The sequence below is a fragment of the Rhinichthys klamathensis genome, unplaced genomic scaffold, assembly GCF_029890125.1.
Source record: "Rhinichthys klamathensis goyatoka isolate OS25496 unplaced genomic scaffold, OSU_Roscu_1.1 h1tg000060l_1, whole genome shotgun sequence".
Classification (NCBI taxonomy): Eukaryota; Metazoa; Chordata; class Actinopteri; order Cypriniformes; family Leuciscidae; genus Rhinichthys; species Rhinichthys klamathensis.
This window is the reverse complement of record NW_026606605.1, coordinates 1,115,663-1,136,075: the sequence shown is the minus strand read 5'-3', so window position 1 is coordinate 1,136,075 and position 20,413 is coordinate 1,115,663. Positions and strand designations below refer to the sequence as shown.

General features: G+C 37.8%; 2 protein-coding genes across 3 annotated transcripts in view; both read left to right on the top strand.

Annotated features, from left to right (window-relative positions):
* ankib1a (ankyrin repeat and IBR domain containing 1a) overlaps positions 1-15,308 on the top strand; it is a 42,568-nt gene extending 27,260 nt beyond the window's left edge. Inside the window, exons 12-21 of one of the 2 annotated variants that reach the window (XM_056249477.1) lie at positions 3,432-3,566; positions 4,243-4,329; positions 4,414-4,480; positions 4,609-4,754; positions 6,241-6,419; positions 7,564-7,615; positions 7,797-7,871; positions 11,914-12,034; positions 12,136-12,179; positions 14,268-15,308. In XM_056249477.1, coding sequence (XP_056105452.1) covers positions 3,432-3,566; positions 4,243-4,329; positions 4,414-4,480; positions 4,609-4,754; positions 6,241-6,419; positions 7,564-7,615; positions 7,797-7,871; positions 11,914-12,034; positions 12,136-12,179; positions 14,268-14,966 — 1,605 coding nt within the window. In that variant the 3' untranslated portion in view covers positions 14,967-15,308. The remainder of the gene's footprint in view (positions 1-3,431; positions 3,567-4,242; positions 4,330-4,413; positions 4,481-4,608; positions 4,755-6,240; positions 6,420-7,563; positions 7,616-7,796; positions 7,872-11,913; positions 12,035-12,135; positions 12,180-14,267) is intronic. The other variant, XM_056249478.1, reaches the window with a different exon arrangement.
* Positions 15,309-17,935: 2,627 nt separating this feature from the next.
* On the top strand, positions 17,936-20,037 carry gatad1 (GATA zinc finger domain containing 1). The gene is made up of 5 exons (XM_056249484.1): positions 17,936-18,382; positions 19,002-19,124; positions 19,215-19,274; positions 19,357-19,540; positions 19,720-20,037. Exons 1-5 carry the CDS (start codon positions 18,203-18,205, stop codon positions 19,899-19,901), a joined length of 729 nt encoding a protein of 242 aa, XP_056105459.1. The 5' UTR covers positions 17,936-18,202; the 3' UTR covers positions 19,902-20,037.
* Positions 20,038-20,413: the final 376 nt, after the last annotated feature.

Sequence of the window (20,413 nt, the reverse complement as noted above, 5' to 3'; positions counted from 1 at the left end):
TCTGTAACTGCAGTGATTCGCGGAATTATCATCTTTACGTGGGTTGTAAATCGGCATGAAACAGCGCGGATGAACACAGTGTTTTGAGGCGAGTGGTGCTGTCAGTCACCGCGCTGTGTGGATACTGTCATTCAGAATCACAGATTCACTTTTTGAAAGTTTGACCAACATAAGAATTTTCATAAGAAAATGTCTTCTGAACAAGCAAGTAAAATCCATTTTTGTTCTGACCAACTAAGGGGGAAAAAGCATTCGACATGATAAGCTTCGTTAGATTTAATCAACGCGATTTACAGCAACCGTGCAAATTATAGCCTACTTTGTTCTCAAATTGTTCATGTTAACAACATCAGCATTGCGTGACTAATGTTAAATTTAATGTGTTTTATGGTTACCTGTGCAGTTCAGAATTCATATTCTCCATAATAGCAAAACGAGAAAGGCACAACAAAGGAAACTCCATAACTGTGTGAATTAAGAAAACGTACTGTTACACGGTTGAACTATTGAAATGTCTTACTTGTTCAGCAGAAAAAAGCCGTCTCTTCTTCCGTTTTGAACCCCTTCAAAACACGGAGTTCACGCACTTTTCAAAAGCCCCGCCGATGTTTAAATCCTTGTGTTCGCATGAGACGGTTTCTTTCTCTTTCTCTAGCCACCTTAAATCCGAAGTATGAAGTCTTTTGGGTTTTATAACTGCTGAATCTCCAGTTGACACTGATGATTGTTGTTTGGATCTTTCTGGATGCCATAAGTTTAATTATGTAAAGTGCTCCGAGAAAAGCCTATACATCTAAACATCTTGTCACGCGCAGTATAGCCGGCTAGCCGAAACTCCTTCTTTATGTGTACGGGTGTGACGTCATGACGCAAAGACATGGTCGAATTTCCCGCGGAAACCCACCAGTACCACTGGAATTAAAATCATTATTACAAGCTAACCGTTTTGAATCTAGCTATGGCAAGCAGATAGTTTTGACCACTGGCAGTTTTTTTTTATATAATTATTTTGGATTATTTTTAACTTAAAAAAGTTACGGACTGGAGCTTTAATGAGAGCATTGTTTTTTTTAAGCATTTAAAAACACAACATGTTGTCCATTAATGTAAAAAACATACATTTAATCAATTGACTGAAAGAAACTGAAGTAGATTATTTATATACTGTACTGTATGTAGATTTTAATCGCAGTTTTGCAATGTTATTTAGTACAACAGCACGAAAGCAATAGTGATTTAAATAATATTTTTAATAAAAATTGTACAAACAAGAGATTAATATTGAGTAAATTTCATTTTAAACACAACATGGCCAGCTAATCTATTGATGAGCAATAATAGCACTCTTGGAAAACGACATGTGAATGAAAATAGGTATATCCATTCAGGGATATTTTTGCCATATTTTAAATATCTAGAAATATCTATTTTTGTCATGTTAATGGCATGTTGTATCTAAGCTAGAGGAAACTCAACACTGGAAAATTTGATTAAACTGATGATTTTTTTTTTTGGGATGCTTTTGGACCTAAAACTAATAGCTCCCTTCATAACGGTCTTGACAACAAAATTGCATAGGCATTAAATGAACATTTACATAGTATTTGTCCTCTAACAGACATCATAGGAGTGTGTTTGTACGATGTATGTGTGATGCAAACCGACCCTTTGACGTCAGAGCAGGTGTTTGAACAAAGGGAGAGCGGAGGTCATATCCTCCCTGTTTTCTTAATGAAGGCTTAAGGCTCTGATCGACAGGCGCAGGGGGAAGGGGAAGCTATTCACACCACCATCCTGTGAAATAACCTAAACGAATGTTGAATGCTCACTCGTGCCAGCTATTTATATTGTCAAATACAAAGGGTCTTGTACTATCTAATCTGTGGTTCTTTTAGCACACTCATTTGTTGTTTAGTACATCAGTTCCCAACAGGAACCGCTGTTTAGTCGTGGCTCACAAGGGGCTCAGGGTCGCATCAATTTTTGAAATGTTTTGAGCAATGAGCATTAAATAAAAGTCCTTAACTTTTTTCTGTTCAAAATTTTCAAAATTTATATAATGAGCGAGTTCATCATGAATCCATTTTTCAATCCGTGTTTTTGTCTTATCCTGAACCACTATGGTACACCTATAATAAGTGTTTACATTGGGACTATTTTACACTGGTTCGGATCGCTGCCTCTGCGGAGTAGCCCAGTACCTGCGTGACTCGTCATAGACGTACACAGAGAGAAGTAGTTCCGGCTACAATGTTCTTCCGAAAGACGCATTATCCTGTTAATAAACGCAAGTTTATTATCGCTCGCTATAGCTCCAAAAGCGTTAAAAATAAAGCCTCACAAATAACATGCAAGTATTGAGGCCCCAGACAACGGTCATTTAGTAATAGCCGATATTCTTTTTTTTTTTTTTACCTACACACCAGTGTGAATATTTTTGTTTTTGCATTTCAAATAGGGCCAATATATAGGCTTCTCCTAGGCTTACGGTTTTAAATTACAAAGGGCCCACTGATGTTTTTGTTATTGTATTTTCAATATTGTAGGCTATTATTTGTGCATAAACATATCTGGTTATAGTAAACATACCGTTTGTTTGAAGACAAAAAAAGGTTGGGAACCACTGGTTTAGTAACATTTATGCTGATTTAAATCTGTTGATCTTTTATGTCCGTGATTACGACCTGGTTTATGCCCTTTCACAAAGTTTTAATTTTGTTTTTTGGCCTCTACTAGAATAGGTTTTCATACTTGAATATACCCCCCCCCCCCCCCCTACATTTTCACATATTGTCACACTGCCAGTAACGCTCTGTTTAGTTCCTGTCTCTATGAAGCCCCTCCTTCTGAAAAGCACAATGTGCTCTGATTGGTCGGCTGGATCAGTGTGTTGTGATTGGTCAACTTCGAGTGTGTTTGGGAAATGTCCCGCCCCTTACCATAACCGCCATTTCAACACACTACTAACTAACTCAACCAGGCCCGCCCCTTTATTCTGCGTATGAATTATTTAAATGAGGAATATTGTGACGTGTTCGTTCCCGGAAGAAACTCAAGACTACAATGGAGGCGTTTCAGGGAGTTCAGAAACACTGACACTGATATAGAGAATAACTCCCGCTGGACAGACTTTTTTTCATGCTCAAACAGCAAGATTACACACTAAAGAAAGTTGAACATGTTAAAAAGCATAATAGAACACCTTCAGGTCCTTACTCTGTCTCTGATTAATGGAATTAATCACATTATTGGTGCACATGTAAACATAGGCACTGATAAAGAGGAAGAGAAGACAGTTGGAATGTATGAGAGCAGTCGGAGTCAGTTTTTCAATTCAACACAATCAACTTTATTGCTGTTTAGTGCTTGTTTATTTGATCCTCCTCATAAGTTTTGTCTTGCTCTCCGTTCTCATCTCGATCTCTTCGCAGTGCAAGTATGATTTCTGCTGGATTTGTCTTGAGGAATGGAAGAAACACAGCTCCTCTACCGGAGGATACTATCGATGCACGCGCTACGAGGTCATCCAACAGGTGGAGGAACAGTCCAAGGAAATGACTGTGGAGGTACCCGTGTCTAAAAGGAGTGTACATTCAACGAATGCATTTACTTGGAGCTTTTGGGATTTGTTTGTGAACTGCCATTAATGGTTTTAGTAACGTTTACTTTCAAGGCTTATATTTCTCATGTGTAAAAAGTAACAAAATAGGTTCTGCTTAATACAGTAGTAGCCAAAAGTAATCTCTGGTCGAGGAAAATTGACATCTTCACCTATTAAAACAAAGAACAACTTGCGTAGTTGTGCTTGGAGTCAATAGTTTTATTTGTGATAACACAATGAAACATGCCAAATTGTGCAAACATCATTTTTGGCCAGGTTTCTTTGTCATATAAAGAAACCAATGAAATATTATGTTGTAGTCAATGTATGCTTTTTTTTCTTTGAGCTTTTTGTTTTTCTGTGCATTTTTTTGCATAGTGAAATAAAACCTGTAGCTGTAGTTTGCCTTTTTTGCCAAATAATTTTGTCAGATAAATACCTTAACCAAGTTTAGTGTTTTGTTTTTCTGTCATATTTAAAATGCATGACATATTTTCCTCATTTTTTGATGGATTAATCGAACTTGTAGGGTTATTAAAAACAAATATCACTTTTTTGGCCACTACTGTATGTGGTTATGAGCTTGAATTTCAGTCTTGAAGTTGGGAGTCACTCTTGCTTTTATGTTTTGTGTCTCACAGGCAGAAAAAAAGCACAAGAGTTTTCAGGAACTTGACTGTTTTATGCATTATTACACACGATACAAGAACCACGAACACAGTTACCAGGTAGGAGTTTTTATGTAATGAATGTCTTTGATGCATTCCAGTTTGTTGACAGTCACTCATCAAAGGTGATTTCCTTATAACTAGTTAGAAGAAAGACTCCTGAAAACAGCCAAAGAGAAGATGGAGCAACTGAGTAAAGCTTTCATTGGAAGTGAGTAGGAATTTGATTAATCAGACCACGTCAGACATATTTTATGCAAGTTTTAAATGTTATTATAAACAGATGTATGGTGCATTTTGAATAATATGAATGTATAAAAATGTGAATGTTTCTTTAAGGGGACGGAGCCCCACCTGACACCACGTTCATTGAGGACGGTGTGCATGAACTTCTCAAGACCCGACGCATCCTTAAGTGCTCTTATCCATATAGTTTCTTCTTGGAGCCCAAAAGCACAAAGAAAGAAATATTTGAACTTATGCAGGTTCTGAGATCGATATTCATTCACTGCTTAAAGGGATGGTTCACCCAAAAATTTAAATTCTGTCATCATTTACTGACCCTCGTGTCGTTCCAAACCCATACGATTTTTTGTTCATCTTCGGAACACAAATTAAGATATTATTATTGAAATCTAAGGGATTTCTGTTCCTCCATTGAAAGTCTATTCAACCAAAACTCTGACACAAGTTCATAAAGAGATCCTAAAAGAAACCTAAATGAATGGAGCAGATTTAATCATTTTGTTCGCGTCATATCATGGACAGATTTTAATTTCGGCTTTTCTTCAGCTGTAAACAGGGCTTGACATTAACACCCGTCAACCCCGCCCAAATGCAGTGGCGTTTAACGCAGTCATTTTTTACATGTAATTTATACATTTTTCAAACGTAGTCTTTTAAAAAGGGCATCTGAAATAATAAACTAAGTGCTATGTAGTGTTGTCAAAAATAGTTTGTTTTCAAAACAAATCGATACTGAAATATCTGAAACGCTTCCAATAGTAATTTCCCGCAAAATAGATGCACAATTCCAACTATTTTCTCTCTCTCTCTCTCTCTCATATCTCATATCTCTCCGACAGTGAGTGACACACAACCCCGCCTCTCCTCACTGACTCGTTTCGGGCTTGAATTTCGACGTGGCATTGTGCGTATTGCGCATTATCTTACTCATTCCCACAGATTTTGTGCTCACACCCAAAGTGCGCGTATAAAGTCGCCTCTCAGTACTGAATTAAGTTGTTTTTCACTGCTTATTGCACTTAAACAGTCAAATACACACAAAATAATGTCCAATTCCAGTCTTGGTGAGTATTCACGCAAACACAGTCAGTTATGTTTTAAGTGCATGTAAACAGTTGAGAAAGAAAACACATGTGTAACAGTATAATGGCTCTCTGGGTCAGGTCTTAAAGTGACAAAAGCCTAATATACCTGCTGCTAAATTGGCCATTTTTGTCAAAATTGTGACCAGTGAAAATGCCCTGCCTGTAGATATTAATCAGCCAACATAAATGGAAGCTCAACCAACTTGCTTGACGATTGAGAATGAAACTCATCGCTTCTTGAGCTTCCTTTTACTGTATTTGAGTGCTCTATTTGTGTTTTCTGATCAGTGTTTGTATGTGAATGAAAGTACATTTAAATCTGTTTATCATATAAAGCGATTGTGCCTCTTCAGAAGACTTGGATTAAACCAGTTTTACAATCACTTTATGAACATTTTGATTATTCTGAGTTTTGGGTGAATAGACTTTCAATGAAGGGACAGAAATCCCTCAGTTTTTATTAATAATACATTCATTTGTGTTTTGACGATGAACGAAAGTTTTATTGATGATGACTGAATTTTAATTTTTGGGTGAACTATCCCTTTAAGAAAAGCAACACCATGTGAAATTAATTTTTTGGTCTAAAGTTTTCATGCACAACATGCTCTTATGATTTTTCTCTTTCCACTATTCACAGACTGATCTAGAGATGGTCACTGAAGACCTCGCTCAGAAGGTGAACAGGCCTTACCTCCGCACCCCTCGCCATAAGATCATCAGTGCCACGTTTCTGGTCCAGCAGAAGAGACGGGAGTTCTTGGCCTCTGTGGCTCGAGGTGTCGCTCCAAATGATTCCCCCGAGGCTCCGCGCCGCAGGTAAAGACGTGTGCGCTGCCATCAAAGATACACTACAGACCCGTCACCTTTGGGCGAAAGTCGCTCTGTAGATCTGTTGTCAACAAAAGAAAAGCTGTAAGGTCTCCCTGCGGTTTCTGCCCAAATAAAATCTCCATGGTTTAATGTTTAAAAAGCAAATTAAGACAACAAAGTAGTTTGTTTAGGCATGGTTTGTAGGGAAATTACATACATATTACACACATATTCAAACGAATTTAACTATAGAATCAATTTTTAATGCGCATGTGAACGCCATCAGGTCACAGGTTCGCGTTTAAAGTCTGTTTAGAGAGAACGCCGTCGTCTTAGTGGCCCCTAATGTAATAACAAATGATAATTTTGCTGGAAGTGAATCAATCAAACCAACTTTAGCCGGAAATAACATTATTCAAAATCGCTATAAAGCCAAAAATTACCGTAAATTGTATGTTTATCTCTGTAAAGCTGCTTTGAAACAATCTCCATTGTTAAAAGCGCTATATAAATGAAGAGGACTTGACTTGACTTGACAGCCATAAATATTAGTATTGCATTTTAAAAAATTTAAATACTGTTGATTGCCATGAATATAGCCATTGTTGCTGATATGGCGTTAAATCATAAATAAATAAACACATTACTATTTATTCTAATATTACTATACCATAGCAACTATCATAGTATTAAATAGTATTATTACTATAGTAATAATATTATTAATAATAATAATAATAATTAAATGCTCTTATATTACAAGACTAAATAATATTTACTATAATACTACTGTACCATAGTAACTATTTATTATTGTAATAAATAGTATTATTGCTATAATAATATTAATGATGATCATTAGTATTTTTATTACCATATAGTCATATATCATCTTTTTAACCTCTGATAATATTGCATCCCTGGCCATGTTTTTTGGGCATTTACTATAGTAGCACCATGGCATTCTTTCAAGTAACTTTTTTTTTACTTTAAACAATACTATATTATTATGATATTACTATGGTTAATGTCCACAAAAACATGACATTACCTTGGTAGCATGTCCAAAACAGAGTTTACTACAGCCACAGTACTTTTTCTAAGAGTTATATATGTTATAATAGTGCAAACATTTTCTCCTCTTTTGCAGTTTTGCTGGTGGGACGTGGGACTGGGAGTATCTGGGATTTGCCTCTCCTGAGGTATTGCTGCATCTCTATATTTTTCTGTTTTTAACTAACCTCTGTTATTGCAAAGCTCACCCAGAGTTGCATCTCACTAGACTGTTAATACTCTCTTTCTGTCTCTCCTTGTATTAATGTAAGAGTGTTGTGTTATGCTGTGATGTACTAGCAGTCATTGAATCTCATTCTGTGTCCAAAGATGGTGAGGAATCACCCAGTACGGGGATCAAATGCACAGCGTGAGAGCAATTACAATGCAGGAGGCCAGCCGCAGGTACTGCTGAAAACAAAAAGCAAAACATACCTCAAAATTTGACATTTAGAATTTACTCGTTATATATATATGTTATTAGCATGAATGTAATCCGGTGGTTAGCAGTTGAGGCTGGTCATCTCCTGGAATATTCCAGATAAAGGACTATGCCATTATTTCTCAATTCAGAGGGTTAATTAACTTAATTAAACCAGAATTCCTGTCCTGTGGTCAACTTCACCGTTCTTGAAATGTGGACACTGTTGTAGGGTGCTTTGTCATGCACTTAGTGTGACTGAATAATCGGCGTTTAGTCTTTCTAACCACTGCACAATTAATATAAAATTAGCTGCTCTTTTTTTCTTGTTTTTTATGCCTAAATACAGTGGTCTCAAATAGGATTTGGACACTTAAAGGGTTAGTTCACCCAAAAAGTATGTCATTAATGTCGTTCCAAGCCCGTAAGACCTCCGTTCATCTTCGGAACACAGTGTAAGATATTTTAGATTTAGTCCGAGAGCTTTCGGATCCACAACAGAACCGGAAGACAATACAATGCTGAATAAAGTCCTAGTTTTAGTTATTTTTGGACCAAAATGTATTTTCGATGCTTCAAAACATTCTAACTAACCCACTGATGTCACATGGACTACTTTGATGTTCAATGGAGGGACAGAAAGCTCTCGGACTAAATCTAAAATATCTTAAACTGTGTTCCGAAGATGAACGGAGGTCTTACGCCGCCTTCACACTGGCAGTTGAAATCAGCTCCGTAATACGCAATACGCCCCCAACGGACGTCGTACTAATCAGTGAAAAGCGTCGGAAGCGGGTAGAACAAAAATGGCGGAGAAATTAGAAAGGTTGATTCTGTCAGTTCTGTATGATCTCTCTGATGAGGGTTATAGAGATATTAATAGGAAGGCTGCTGCGTGAGGAAAGTTACTCAGGACGTTGACATGTCAGGTCGGCTAAAAAATGTGATATAGTGGTATAATTTATACCATTATATCACATTTAGTTCGATGTCTGCCTACAATTAAATTGTATTAACTGCCCTAACGTTAGCAAATCATGAAAATAAAAAAATGACATGACAACTTCTCGTTATAAAATCATAATTTATTTTATTAAAAGTTAAGAATTCAGGTTTGTTTATCAGTATCATAGCAACGCTAACTTCCGCTGGAATTGTCGGATAGGAACCGTCCGTAGCTTTTCGCAAGAGTTAAATTTTTTGAACGCAGCGTCCGGATGACCAACGGACACGATTTTCTTCGCACCGCACTCGGTCGGACCCGTTTCGGACCCATTCGCATGCGGCCTGCGAATCTCCATAGGAAATGAATGACTTCCGGTTGTTTCGGACTGAGCCGTATCGGAGCTGATTTCAACTGCCAGTGTGAAGGCGGCGCGTTACGGGCTTGGGAAGACATGAGGATGAGTCATTAATGACATAATTTTCATTTTTGGGTGAACTAACCCTTTAAAATGTGTGAATTCTATTGCAATTGATAATTGCATATTAAACTATGAGGAATCTGCAAACAAATTATGCTACACATAGTTTTCTGATTGGTTGACTTTAAACAAACAAGGTAATTTTTAGTAGTTTAGGAAGTTCATCCTTGCAGAATAACCACCGGTGTAGTTAATCACATTAACCTTGAACATTTTCTACTACATTTTCACTAATGCTTCACAACCAGAAAGCATCTAAATACTTAGTTAGGAGTCAAATTATAAAACGGTTTAAACAAACTTTCCTTTTGTGAAATGTTTTGCTTTTAAAAGTGTTTGTGTGTGTTTGTTTAAAATAAAACCGTCAGACTGATCTCATGAAATAGCGTATGTATGACACGCCAATACGTATTTCCATTTTTGGCGTGCTATCAACACGCATAATCGCTTTTCAGCGTGTTTATCAACGCCGTTGACTTAACGTTACATTACTGTATATATAAATATATGACCTACCCCAACCCCGTCCCTAAACCTACCCGTCACTGGGGTTAATACCATTTATGAGTCTTCTCCTACCATCCTAGGTAAAAAAATATCGCTCGCCAGATGTAAATATACATTTTGCTTTCGTTTCGCTCGGACATTTAACGGCGTACACATACACGCGGAATCACTCGGACATTTAACGGCGTAGACATACACGTGTATGTATATACAAAGTGGCGTGTATGTTTACGCAAAGTCATGATGTCATGTTGAAACCGTGGTTGTATATTTTGTTACATAATGCCAAGACATTCATTCATTTTTCAAGTGTGTCAAGTCAAGTGTGTCAAGTGTTTTCCAGTCTTGATTTTGTTTTTTTCGCTCTACTAGGATAGATTTTCATGCTTGAATGTTCAAAACACATTATTTTCCCCATATTCTCCATTGTTGTAGCTCCTCTCTTCCCAGTCTGTCAGTAACGCTCTGTTTAGTTCCTGTCTCTATGAAGCCCCTCCTTCTGAAAAGCACACTGTGCTCTGATTGGTCAGCTGGATCAGTGTGTTGTGATTGGTCAACCGCTTCCAGCATGTTTGGGAAATGTCCCGCCCCTTACCATAACTGCCATTTTCAACCACGTTTCAACACACTACTAACTAACTCAACCAGGCCCCGCCCCTTTATTCTCCATATTAATGATTTAAATGAGGAATATTGTGACTGTTTATAAAACATAATTGACCGTTCGCAAAAGCCACGCCCCCTAGTTATTGTTACTACGCCCGTCAAACAAATGGTCAAACACGACCAGCGCGACAGATTCCCGTGACGGGAAGAGGTATAAGTTAACGTTACCCGTGCATGTCAGCAACCTTTTTTGGAGCAATACCTCAGCGATATCCTCCAGATCGAGGCAAAAGGGGTTACAGTATGCAGTGGAGGGATATATTCAAAATATAAAAATACGCAATGAAGGAGACACGACTACTATCGAGGCGAATGCTTATACCGGTCTCAAGCTAAATCTGAGAAACCCCATGACCTGTACCTCAAATGCAACCAGCACAGCCTTGAAGAAGATTTTATAAGCTGGTTCAGTGGCTAACGTTAATGTTTGGAGTTAGAAATATATAACTCGCGCTGCATATTTAGTAATTTTGCCTCAGATACATTCGCTTTAACAAGCAGGTTGTTCATTACCATGGCAACCGCTTGCGTGTCATGCTGAATGCGATTTTCGTGTTTAAAAAGTAAATACTTAAGAGACAGAAAGATGCAGATAACCATACATTATTTAAGGTTATTTCTATTCGTTACGATATATGAACTGATGTTGTCAAGTAACGTTAAGCTTCAAGCTTTCCCCGTTGCAAGCGTGCACTCCTCTAAACTGTTGCTACGGGTGTTGCACTGTTGACTACTGCTCATTTTCCCCGAGAATATAATGTTAACAACAACCCTTTAGAAAACGTAATTCCTTTGTGGATCCTCTTGATCTGCTTTCTCCATGTTTCTTTGACTAATCTCAGTGTCTCGGTCTCACGCACGCTGCACGCGAGTTAACCATGTTCGACACATGTAACTGGGAGTGGGGCCGCACTGTTTTATCCATTGCAGGCACCGCTCACGTTGTGTTTTCGGCTTTGGAAACGGAAAGAACACAACTCTTCCAGACAATCTCTCGGGGTACCTAGTGTCCGATTTACAAACGCCGTGGGCGCACCGCTTCACCATCTTGCTTGGAGTCAATGTTTGACGGACCTGCTCACATAGTAACGGTTGCTATGATGTGTGATTGGACAATGGCCGTTTTGTGGGAGGGGCCTGCGAACGGTCAATAGGACCCCTTTAAGTGTCCAAATATGTTGTTGGGTCACTTTATTTTATTTCAATCCATACAGTAATACAGATTAGGGGCACAGTTTATCACAGTATATGCTATATATAACAATACATTTGTTAATCTCTTTTATTCAGCAATATAGATGTCAATCAGTACGGTATTCTCATGAGAGGCTGTCCATTTAAGGATCCATTCATTTCTATCCGTAATAACTGCTCCTTGTCAACAGATCATGTATTTTTGTAATTAATCATAAGTTGATGGTTCCTGCAGGAATACTCTGAGTTCCAGTACAGACGGAGACACCGACAGCGGCGTCGAGGAGACTTGCTCCGACTCCACAGCCTTCGCAGTAACACCCCCGAACCACACGACCCCACTGACAACACTTCAGGTACAGCTCCTGACCGAGGCCACATCATGTGAAAATAAAGAGTTGCTTTAAATCAGTCTTACTCCGTTTGAAATCCATGTGTGTCCAATGTGTGTCTACAGAAACGCATGAGGGAGGCAGTTCACAAAGGCATGGGATCTCCACGGTAAATATACTGATTTTCTAACATGTGATGCATTGTCCGTTTTTACTAGGGATGTTCCCGAAGCTTAAATCCGGAGCCCCTAAAGAGACATGGTTAGGCTTAGTGCAGTAGTCGGTTACATTACAGTACGGCTGTAGTCAAGACCACCTTTGTCGAGTCCAAGACAAGTCCAAGTCCAAAGAGGTTAGAGTCCAAGGCAAGACCGAGTCCAAAAAGGTTCGAGTCCGAGTCAAGACCGAGTCCAGGACAGGAAAAAAGTCTTATGCATGACATTATCAAGACAATTATTTTGGCTTATTATTTGTTGATCTAAAAGCAAAAACAGTGTCACAACACCTAGGTTTTTAAGTATAGACATTCCCCTTGATACCATCTTTAATCTAAAGAAAAAAGAATGATGACATAATGGTGATACCTCATAATAGCAGTGTTAAAACTGATACAAACAACACCAACCTACTTTTATTACCACTGCTAGGTACTAATACTAACTAAATGACAATATAGCTTCACTCCAGTAAAATATATCTGTGGTAATTTCTTCACGTTGAACCGAACTTTTATTTTGACGGGTTTCTGAGTGTATCTGACGATGAAATGCTGAAGATAAATGTGTACTTGCGGCACTCATTTGCAGAGACTCGCTGAACAATCAGATTTGATAGCAGTCTTTAATATTCACAGTCACTAGTCCATATAGCAATTTCATATTATGATCGGCAGTGAATAGACAGATCTGTTATTTCAGCTGTGCGCCGGTATTGCAGTAGCAAATAGTAGAAAATAAATCACACACGCGCAGGTCGTACTTGTCAATGACTGGCACTACAATCTGCGGTAATCTGTGGAGGTTTCTGCGGGTGCATACTACAATAATACATTACTGGGAACATAATAAAGACACCTGGACTACATATTTGGCAAGACCAGTGGCCGAGACCGAGACAAGTCCGAGTCCGAATACCAGCGAGTCCGAGACCATAGAAAACCGGTCTCGAGTCCGGACTCGAATCCAAGACCGGACTCGAGTACTACAGCCCTGCATTACAGTACATCAGATTTCACTTATTAGGAGAGATGACTGACAGGATGATGTCGGAGGATTTGGTTTTGCACAACAGATCCTGAGTGTCATTGATAAATAAAATAAAAAAGTTGTAAAATGTGCGGTCAGTACAGAATACTTTTGATTGCGCACTCAGAAGAGATAGTAGCTGCTACCTGATGCCTGCAAAATTATATACAATATAATTACACAACTATTTAATCTCATATTTTTTCTCATCAACATGTCCCTTTAGGAGCTCCTTAGAAAGTGTCATTTCCTTTCTGAACATAGTATTCGGCTTCAGGCACATCCCTAATTTTTACACAGTTATTTGTTTTGGTCACATTTTTGTATTTTAATTATAATAAAATAATCATACTAAATTCATTAATTTTAGTCATATTTACTACAAAATGGTTTCTAAATTTAGTCAACAAAAATACAAAATTAAACTAAATATTTCATACAAATGTCTTATTAAACCAAACACATTTTATATATTATTTTAAACATGTAACAACATTAAAAAGATACCGTTAAAACGTTTGGGATCGTTTTTTTGTTGTTGCAAATAAGTCACCAAGGCTGCATTTATTTTATTAAAAATACAGTAAAAGTATAAATATTGTAAAATGTTATTACAACTTAAACTGTTTTCTATGTGAATATATTTTAATATGTCATTTATTCCCGTGATCAAAGCTGAATTTTCAGCATCATTACTCCAGTCTTCAGTGTCACATGATCCTTCAGAAATCACTCTAATATGATGATTTGCTGCTCAAGAAACATTTCTGATTATTATCAATGTAAATTTTTTTTTTTTTTTTTTTTTTTGGAATTCTTTGATGAATATAGTTCAAAAGAGCACCATTTAAAATAGAAATATTTTGTAGCATTATAAATGTCTGCCACGTTTGATCAATTTAATGCATGCTTGATGATTAACATTTACTTACTCGTTTGAATGGTAGTGTAGTTCACTCAAAAATGAGTCAATGATCATCTATTGAGAATTTGAATCCCTTTTATCCCCTCAGGCACTTGATTCTCTGGATGAGGATGACCCCAATATTTTGTTGGCTATTCAGCTGTCCCTACAGGAGTCCGGGCTGGCCTTGGACCCCGAGCCTCAGGATGGTCTCAGTAACGACGCCTCAGTAGGGGCCAGCGGTTCCTCTCTGTCCTCTAGACTGGATTCTGCGGATCCTCCCCGGGCTTCCATGAGCAGCTCTGAGCTTCTGGAGCTGGGAGACAGCCTTATGAGACTGGGCAACATTACCAGCCACTATACACCCTTTAACATGAGCTCCTTCCCTGATGCCTTCACCCCGAGTGACCCGGACTGCCTGGACCCTTCCACCAATGCCAACCTGCTAGGCAACATTATGGCCTGGTTCCACGATATGAATCCACAGAGCATCGCACTGATTCCCTCAGCCACCTCGGATGCCGGTCCCGAGCCACTCGCTTTTGGAGAGGAACAACCTGCCAAAGCCCAGGACGAGGAGAACGAAGAGGAAGACTCCCTAACGCTGACAAAAGAAACTTCAGAAATGTTGGCGACGCAACTTTTGGAGCTAGAATGTGTGGATGATGCACAACCTCCTAAAGCAGAGCCAGGCTTGGAGGATTCGGGCAGTGTAGATCTCACCAGTGCAGTTTGTCCTGAAAGCAGTGCTGATCCGCAGGGAACCGAACTCTCCTCGGAGTGGGAGGAAGAAGTGCACCTAGTGTGAGGAATGAGTCCAATTACATTTACCAACTGAGTGCTCTTACTGTGCCAAAACACTAAATAAAACAAAACTGCTCGTGCAAAAATGGAGGAGTGTGAACGACGAGGTGCAGTGGGGTTAGACGGGACTCGTCTCGGTTGTGTGTTGCGCCAGAAACAAGAAAACGTGCTCCGATTCAAGCTAAAGAAAGCAGATGAGTGAAGATTGGGTCTCATTCACTAACCGTATTTGTGTGTGTGTATGAATGTTTTTGCACAGAAATCATAGTTCATCAATAAGTTTGCACTTTTTTTTTCTACACTCCGCAAACTATTTAGAACCAACCAAAACGCCATGCATGTAAAAACCAGAAAAAAACATGCTTTAAGCCGAAAAGTTTTATATTGAATTGAAAATCTGACCCAGGATTTTAACAACAAATTTTGCATTAGAGAATTACGAGCGTTATAGTTTGATCTGGAGTAGTTGCATAAAAATATGTTGTTAGGCCTATATAAAAGGTCTTTATGTACGGAAAGCCACTGTATGGAGATGGTTAGGACACTAGTTATGCTTATTGCTAACTTTAGGCATATTTATGTAAGATAATCTGGCAGTAAGAGCAAATTTATGTGCATATCTGTTGTGAATCAGGTGGCAATTTTGTGTGAGAACCTTTTCTGTGCACATAAGAACATACGGTTTATAAGTGAATGTCGCAAAGTATTAGTCGCAATGAAATGGAAGCAGTGCCATCTTTTCTTCCATATTGTGACGTACATCTGAGTGAAATGGATGATTTGAAAAGGAAAAAATGTAGGGCGAGGACTTTTATATCCATCGTTTGTTGATAGGATGGAGGCAGATCTGAACGCAAGCTTGTAAGAAAGGGGCGGGATTAAATGATTGGAGAATTCCAGCATGCGTCACCAGAGAGGCGTGTCATTTTCACCTGAAAATATGACATTACGATTGAAAATTATGAGATCAAAAGAAAAAAATGAATTGTCCACAATAAGTTTTAATAACGTGCATATAGAAATGTTTAATTTCATGCCGACTTTAAAGGTAAGCAAGGCCAGAAGTCATGCTGTGCGTGCCATTAGAGAAAGCTCCATCTGTATTAGATTGTAAATTCATTCTTTCTTTTAAAGAGATGAGATGAAGTGAAATGAATACATTTTTGATAGTTGTATCTTTCTGAAAAAAAAAAAAAAATGGGAATGTTTACATGCAGAAGAAAACATGAATTCGTGAATGCATTCGTCCAGTGTGAAGCCAACATTAAGACCTGCATCAGGTTGCATAAACCTCTAAGACTAATCTTACAAGTTAGACATCAATTTATTTTGTTCATAGCTTTTTTGAATCAGTTACATTAAAATGTAGATTTGCCTAATTTGATACCGAAAACTAAGACTGACTGCTAGTGGGTCATACTTGAACTTAAGACACTGTCTTCACATAATGGCTATGTTTATGCAACCGGCTCCTGAACGTTTTGCTTTTAATGAGTTCTTTGCTCTGTTTTCTTTTATTTTTATTCTACAGCATCCCTTTTACTTAGCAATGCCAATCTAATGCTTTATTTAAAAACATTAATGTTCTTTCTATGCCATATTTAATGCAATTGGTGCACACAATGCACATTTCACATATTATAAATTTGAGCAGTGTGAAATGTTGTTTGCTGCAGAAGACGTTTTTCGCTTCAGAAAGGGAACACGATGTAAATGAAAATGTGATAGCATTGATTACTTTATCTTTTGTGACTACTACACACAACACCTCTGATATCCAGGGTTGTGCATTTCATTGGGCTCATGGATATATTCATAAAGACACTGCACAGGTCTACTGAAGCAATAGAGAGATAAAAACAGTGGTTTACCTGATTTCATCCATTATACATCCATTAACACCTTTGACAAAACCTCCTGTGCAGTAAACAAAATTTCAAAGAATATTCCAGGTTAAATACTATTTAAGATTTACAGACAGCATCTGTGGCATGGTATTGAGAACCACTTTTTTATTTTTAACAAAAAAAAGCAATGCATTTAAAAACGAACTCTGATGCTGTCAATATCTTAAAGTGTCATTTAAACCAGAATATTAATCTAGCAGTCATAAATACCAGTTTGATATCTATTACTGATACATTGTTGGAAGTTTATAGATGTGAGGAAGAGATTGTTGTTTTTTATTTTTATTTTTTAGATTCTACTGTGCTCATGTGTGCCTTTTTGTACTTTTTCTTATTTATGTACACGTTGCCTAATTAAGTTGGAGTTTGCTGTGTCAATCAAATACAATCAACCTTACATATTAGTTACCCCCCATTAGATAGTTTCAGCCTCATGTTTTGTATTACACTGAATTAGTTGCCATTTTTTGATGGCCTCTCATTACAGTTTTAATGACAGAATGATATAAGGGGAAAGAAGGAATCGTAAATGTAGAGTTGGTGCATTTAGTTTGGCTTTTTTTCTTTCAGATACATTTTACATTGGAATTGATGAGCAGTTTATCATCTTGTGTTTTAAGTGATGACCAGTTTTTACATCTTAATCTGACTGTTGTGTGTAAAAATGGTTGAAGTTTGTATTATTTGTTTCTCTTTTTTTACCCAAGTATGTATGGTGGTGGTATTTTTGTGATTTGATTTGATTTTATTTTTTTAAACGTGACCATTAACCTTGAATTGTCATTTGCACACTCATAGACTATACTTGATACATTCCCAGTTTGTATGATGTGTAGCTAGCCAATAAACAGAAAGTATTGGAGAAGGTTTGGTCGGATTAAAAAGTTTAAAATAGAGTCCTCCTATTTGTTGTGGTTCATGAAAAAAAAAAACTAATTCTACACACTGTACTTGCTTTCTTAAAATTAAATGGCAATGAACAGCGCCCTCCAGTGAAATCTTTTCACAGACAGTTGTTAGACCTTTATTTTGGAAATAAGCATCGTGCAGTCAGGACTTTTATTTTACATTGGCATATTTCGTATCCGGGAAGTTTTTTTTCTTATCCTTGATAAAACCAAACATACGGGACCTATCATTCATTGTTTTCAAAATGAAAGATGTCTATTTGAGGTTAAACTAATGATCAAATTTCTTCGAATTCGCCATTTATTGTAGATTTTTGGCTGTGATCGCATTCTTACAGGAAAAACACGACGGTTTAGTTCAGAATTAACTTTGCAAGACCGTTGTAAACGCAACCTTGCCAGGCTGCTGCTTGTGGTCAGCAAACATGCCTCTTGGTTTAAAACCATGTTGTGCTGTCTGCAAGACGAACTCTTCTTCCATGTGGAAAAAAGGAAACCAGGGGGAAATTTTGTGTAACAACTGCACGGGTAAAATTGTAACGAGTGGAGGATCCGGAGCATCTGCTTCATCCACCATCCAGCAGAATAATGGCGGAGGAAAACAGGTTTGAAATCTTGCTTAAATTACTTTCTAAAATCTAATTTACGAAAGTTAACCTATCATTTAGACTTCTACCTACACGGTCCACTAGAACACTTCCATTTATAATCAAAGAAGCGCTACATACGCGACGTCGCTCCCATGTTTACTTGTTGAAAAGGCGCGCTCTTTTTTTTTTCCTTATGAAATTTTATTAAGACATTTTTGTAAAGATTTTAATATATTTTAAAGAAATGTTATTAAATTGGTGTACACTTGCACGAGACTACAGACATAACAGTTATCCAGCTTTATTGTACATGGTGCGGGTCGCCCCCTTCTGGCCTTCGCCATGGTTACGTCACAACTGTCAAACAATTACTACCATTATCTGTACATAGTGTTTAAACGAAGCTTAAAAATAAGAAGTATTGGTCTACACCTTTTTACAGTCTATGGTCTACACTTGCACGAGACTACATACACAAGTTATCAAGCTTTATTGTACATGGAGCGGGTCGCCCCCTTCTGGGCGCCGCCATGTTAACGTCACAACTGTCAAAACAATTGTACCATATTATCTGTACATAGTGTTTCTAAACAAATCCACTGGTACTATTTTTGTTTCCTTTTTAATTTTACAGTCCAAACAGGAAATCCACAGACGCTCCGCTCGGTTACGGAGCACCAAGTACAAAGCGCCGGCATCTGAGAAAAAAGTCTCAACCAAAGGAAAGGGCAGACGACACATTTTCAAATTGAAAAATGTAAGTGTTTTTCACTCAGGCTTGTGTATGTTTGTTTAATGCAATGGTTCAATGGCATTTATTCTTCCTTCCTTTCTTCATTTTCCATAGCCTATCAAAGCACCAGAGTCTGTGTCAACAATCATCACATCAGAGTCCATGTTTTACAAGGTAACCACTCCTCTAGTCTCTACTATTCAAAATGTTTGTTTTATCTACCACTTCCTATCTAACCTGTACTTCTTGTGTTCAGGGTGTCTATTATCAAATAGGAGATGTCATTAAAGTAATAGACGAGGATGACGGTAAACCGTATTACGCACAGATTCGTGGTTTCGTCCAGGACCAGTACTGTGAGAAAAGTGCTGCGTTAACTTGGCTGATCCCAACTCAGGCCAGTCCTCGAGATCGATTTGATCCAGGCACATACATTGTTGGTAAGTTCCTGCAGAAATAAATTCTTATGTTCCTCGCTGACAAATGTAACGTGAATTATTTGTTAAAGGATATTTGAATTGATTTGGTAAACCTGAATATCTTGGGTTAAGTGGATCGCCAGTCATATATCCCAATTTCAAACAAGATTTCTTTATTTAATGGCTATTTCTTTGCTTAGGCCCTGAAGAGGACTTGCCAAGAAAAATGGAGTACCTAGAGTTTGTCTGTCATGCTCCATCAGAGTATTTCAAATCAAGAAGTTGTCCCTTCCCAACAATACCAGTACGTCCAGATAAAGGCTACGTCTGGACTCATATAGGACCAACACCTGCTGTTGCCATCAAAGAAACTGTAGGGTGAAGTTAACCCTTAAAATCATTGTACATTCAGACTGAACTGAACTTTTTTTTTTTTGCCTTTTCAGTCCTCTTTCAAAAACTGAACTGTTATGCTTGAATTAGGATATGTGAGGTATTGGCCATCGAATATTTTCTACAATTACTTAACTCAAGTGTACTGAATATTCCAGAGCTCCTATTTTCCATTGGAGCCTCAGATCGCCTGTTTCACAGTTAAACACGTAAGCCGCTGTATTCGACACTACGACATAGAGGTCAAATTTGAGTACAAAGTTAATTTGTAATTAATTAAGTGTCCTTTTTTCAGGCATCTATAAATTCATTCAACTCGGTTTACATGTTTTGTACTCGTTTATCTCCCAAATGTGTTTTCAACCAACGTTTACAATCGTAATGTTAACACAAGACCATGAACAAAAGACACAGGAGGATGATGATCAACAGAACAGGTGAACACTAATTAGGAACCATGACATCTAATGAATGACTAGGGGTGTATCTCAATCAGCCCTC

Excerpts from the sequence above, each read along its gene's own strand:
- gatad1 (XM_056249484.1), top strand. The coding sequence starts at position 18,203 with ATGCCTCTTGGTTTAAAACCATGTTGTGCTGTCTGCAAGACGAACTCT. Across the intron at positions 18,383-19,001 it reads ATAATGGCGGAGGAAAACAG|TCCAAACAGGAAATCCACAG; the intron begins GTTTGAAATCTT and ends TTAATTTTACAG. Across the intron at positions 19,125-19,214 it reads ACATTTTCAAATTGAAAAAT|CCTATCAAAGCACCAGAGTC; the intron begins GTAAGTGTTTTT and ends CATTTTCCATAG.